Genomic DNA, 4,341 nt, shown 5'->3' with positions numbered 1-4,341 from the left:
ATTTATTTAACTGACAATTATATATATATATTTTATATAAAATACTTAATTTTATTAGATTCAATAAGCTCAAAGAATTCTCAATATTAATTTATTAAATACTTACTTTTAACTCTTATTTAAAATATTAGATAATTTATTTAAATTAATAAATTTAAAATTATATATATATATATTATGTTTTAAATGTTTTATATATTATAAAAATATTTAATTATAATGAAGTCAAACATTAAAAAATTAAAAATTAAAATTCTTATTATATTTTTTATTGAAATTTTAAAATTATTAATTAATCTAATAAATATAAAAAATTAAATTTATAAAATATAATAAATACTAGTAATATATATGTATTCAAATATAAAAAAAAAAGTATCTGTACTATATTTTATATAATTTATATATAATATTATTTTAATTTATTATGTTATTAATTATATATTATAATTAATTTTATTAGTTATTAAGAGAACATATTATTTTTGAAAAATTATTGAATAAAAAATATATAATAAAAAAACTTCAACAAAAGTAAATTATATTAAAGAAAGAGATTGAGCTGGAAAAAGGTTACATATAAGAGGAAAAAAAACATAAAAGAATACATTCCCTATGAATGGTCATGTGGGCCCATGTCGAAGTTATCAAGGAAATGGGGGTAAGTCGCTCGGGTCGGGCATTCCCACATTGGGATCCATGTAAGGCAAGTCATTTTGTGGGAAATCAGTGAGCAGAGTCTGAAATCCCATGCTGGTCTGTTGAAAATCCGTATTGGGAGGAGGTTGGAATCCCATGTCTGCATATTGATAATCTATATTTATAGGCTCAAACATTACGTTGGTAGGTTGATAGTTCATACTATGGGGCTCAAATCCCATGTTGGGAGGCGAAAACTCCATGAATGGTGGAAGAGGAAGAGGAAGAGGAAGAGGAAGAGGAAGAGGAAGAGGAAGAGGAAGAGGAAGAGGAAGAGGAAGATTAAAAGAGGAGTCCCTAAGACGAATCTCCATCAACTTTTCAACCTCCATTAAGTATTGACTGGCAACCCTAGTTAGGTCCTCAAAACCCTCCACATTCAAATTTGACAATGCTGTTAGTGGGTTTATCATGGATTGAAACATGATATACGTCATTTCTTTATGACGGTTCTCTCTTTGTTGTCTTTTCAGTTTCTCTTGCACCTTTTCGATCCTTTGCCTTGTGAAAGTCTCTTGGTTGACCCTTCGTTTTACTTGATCAATCTTCGGAAAACCCAAGTATTTGGTAATTATTCTTCGTGCTTCATTTGTAGATGGCCATACATCAGGTTGTGAATCAAATTCACTATAAATGATTGTACAACCTTCAACGCCGCATAGGGTAGTGAGTTCATCTAAGTTCTTCACAATACAAGCTTTTCTCTTTTTGAACGAAGCTTTTCTCAGAGTGCGATTGAGAATATAAGAAAGCTTGACTTTCTTTCTAGTTCCGTTGCTTTTAGTCATGGTGTTTCTAAAAGGGATTAGATAAGAATTTTTTTTTTCAAATGTGTTGTGATTTTTTATGGCTAGAACTCTCCTTATATAGATTTTTTAAGTGAAAAAATAATTGATAAAAATTTGTTTGAAAGAATCTCACTTTAGATACATTGTAATTAATGTGCTAAACAAATCTTCAAAATTTATTTTTTAGATTTTGTAATTAATTGTGTCAAATTTACTACCATAAAAGCTAAATTTCTATATTATGATAGTATTAAATTGAATAAATAATTATGTTATAAAATTAAATTTTTAAAATTAAAATATTTCTTCTTTTGTATTATAACAGTAATATTGTTTTAACACAATATTTTTATTTTTAAATAATTACATTCCATCAATACAATCGATTTTTAACGTTAAACATGAAATCATTTTAGAAGAAAATTACTTTTAAAATGTCATTTTTTTATTTAAAATTGAAATATATATTTTATATATGCTTTTAATTAATAAGAGGATATATAAATTCATTAAAAATTTAACTAATAAATTAATTAATTCATATCAATAAGATTTCATCAATATTACAAAAAAAAGATTTATTACCATAAAAAAGTGATTCCTTTTGTGATTATTATTTCTATTAAAATAAAAGAGAGCCCTATAGGGAAATGTATAATAAAAAAATCTTTCATATTTTTTTCCCATATTTGATTGAATTTTAAAAATAAAAGTTTTTATAAATAATTAATCAAAATATTCACATATTCTAATAATTCTATAGAAAACATTACCTTGTGTAATAACATAAATATAATTTGAAACATATTTATTCTCAACAAAAATAAAAAAGTAGGTTAATAAACATAATATTATAAATTGCCCTTACTCATCTTCTTTAAATTAATAATTTTTTTTTTATAAATAGGATTTTGTTTCAAATAATTTTTTACGATATACCGTAACTCAAACACAACTTTTATTTATTTATTTTGATAATAATAAAATGTACATAAAATGAAAATAAATAAATAAAAAATATTCCAAAAGATTAACCAAGCACTTCAAACCCTATGGATCATGAAGGTGTTAAATCTTAAATTTTTGTAGCCAAAGATCTTGTCTAATAAAAAATCAAGCCAAGTAACTCTCTATATTCAATTATCCAAATCTTTTGTAACCAATTGATATGGTAACTTTCGTTTGTAATTGTATAAAATTACCCCTTTTGTAGCCATGATAACAAGAAGTCGCTTTGTAACTCACTTAAGCATATCCTTTTTTTAACAAAAAACTAAGTACACTTTTTGTAACTCAATTAACCCTGCTATAGCCAAAGACCCTATATAATCAAGATCTATAATAGCCAAGCAACCCTAGATAATCAAGATCTATAATAGCCCAACAACCCTAGATAATCAATTCAATTAACCAAGTAACCTATTTGTAACATATTTACCTACTAACTCTTTTGCAATTGTATCCAATTATTTCTTTTGTAACTATGTAGACATTTCTATCCCCATAAACACGTACCCTTTGTACAAAAAAAAATACAATTACTCAATTAACCCTCTTGTAGCCAAAGACCCCAGGTAATCAATCATCAATTATACATTCAAGTAACCCTAGATCCATCTTCAATTAACCAATTAACTCATTTGTAACAATGGACCAAGTTACTCAGAAATTATATCCAATTATCTCTTTTGTAGCATGATGACATGAAGATCTCTAACAACACCAATCAAAAATAAAAAAAGATATGCTTATAAAATTAATTAACTTTAGAAACACTCAACATCTTAATGAATCAACATAAAATGATAACTAATATCAAGAAAACCAATATTATAGGTATCTCTTATCCTGAACACAAAACTAGATCCAACCACCATAGAAACATTTACATAAAGCAGAAACTTACCTCTTCAATCCCAAGATCAACTAGGTGCGGAGCCCTAGATGCTAGGACCTATGACAAATGTGGATATTCATCGACTCCTTAGTTCTTCTCCGATTTATGGAATGATATTGGTATGGTCAAATAGAAAAAGATAGATTAACTCTGCCTGTAGATCAATAGGTGAATGAGGCGGCGACTGCGAAACCCTAGGAAAATCTCTCATACATATATATATATATATATATATATATATAACCAAATCTCTTTCTACAAAACCAAAAGTTACGTGGCTCACTTTTGTTGGCCAATGTTAAGTGTGACGTAGACGATCCTTGTTTTACTAATAAAAAATCTAAAATAAATTTCTCGTTAACTTCAAAATTTAAAATAATTAATTAAATCTCTCTTCCATATTTATGAGTTAAAATTTAAAATTAGCAAATAATGTAATATTTATTAATTTAAGAAGCTAATACGATCCTTAGTAATGAACATGACCTTACTCTACATTAAAATATTTTTAAGTGAGAATTAAACTCGTGATATTTAATCTCTTAATTAAATTTATAGTGTAGATATTTTTTATTAATATAAAAAAATCAAGCACTAAATATTTAAAAATAATTTAATAATTAAAAAAAAAGTTATACAAAAACAATGATCTTAAATTAATTTTTTAATGTAGAAAACTAGCATCATCCTTCACAACCTTACATCCACTTCAATTTAAGATTTATTAAGTGAGAATCAAATCGTGACTTTTATTTTAAAGACACTATTATCGTTTGAATTATCTTAGTGAGTTAATTATTTTAAAACAATTATAATAAAACATTGATTAATTAATTATATATTTATACTGTAAAACCTCTATAAATTAAGACTCGATAAATTAATAACTTCAATAAAATTAATAATTTGTCTAGTCCTAACTCGGGACTAGTACAAAATTAGACATCAAACCAACAA

General features: G+C 25.4%; 1 protein-coding gene across 1 annotated transcript; it reads right to left on the bottom strand.

Moving 5' to 3' along the window:
- Positions 1-647: 647 nt before the first annotated feature.
- LOC124909746 (agamous-like MADS-box protein AGL80) lies at positions 648-1,487 on the bottom strand. Its single transcript, XM_047450393.1, has 2 exons — positions 1,004-1,487; positions 648-799 (listed from the first exon to the last, which is right to left on the bottom strand). The coding sequence occupies exons 1-2, from the start codon at positions 1,485-1,487 to the stop codon at positions 648-650; spliced, it is 636 nt and encodes a 211-aa protein (XP_047306349.1).
- Positions 1,488-4,341: the final 2,854 nt, after the last annotated feature.

This window comes from Impatiens glandulifera, chromosome 7 (genome assembly GCF_907164915.1).
Source record: "Impatiens glandulifera chromosome 7, dImpGla2.1, whole genome shotgun sequence".
Taxonomy (NCBI): domain Eukaryota; kingdom Viridiplantae; phylum Streptophyta; class Magnoliopsida; order Ericales; family Balsaminaceae; genus Impatiens; species Impatiens glandulifera.
Note: the sequence above shows the minus strand (reverse complement) of the source record. Positions and strands in the feature narration are given on the sequence as shown.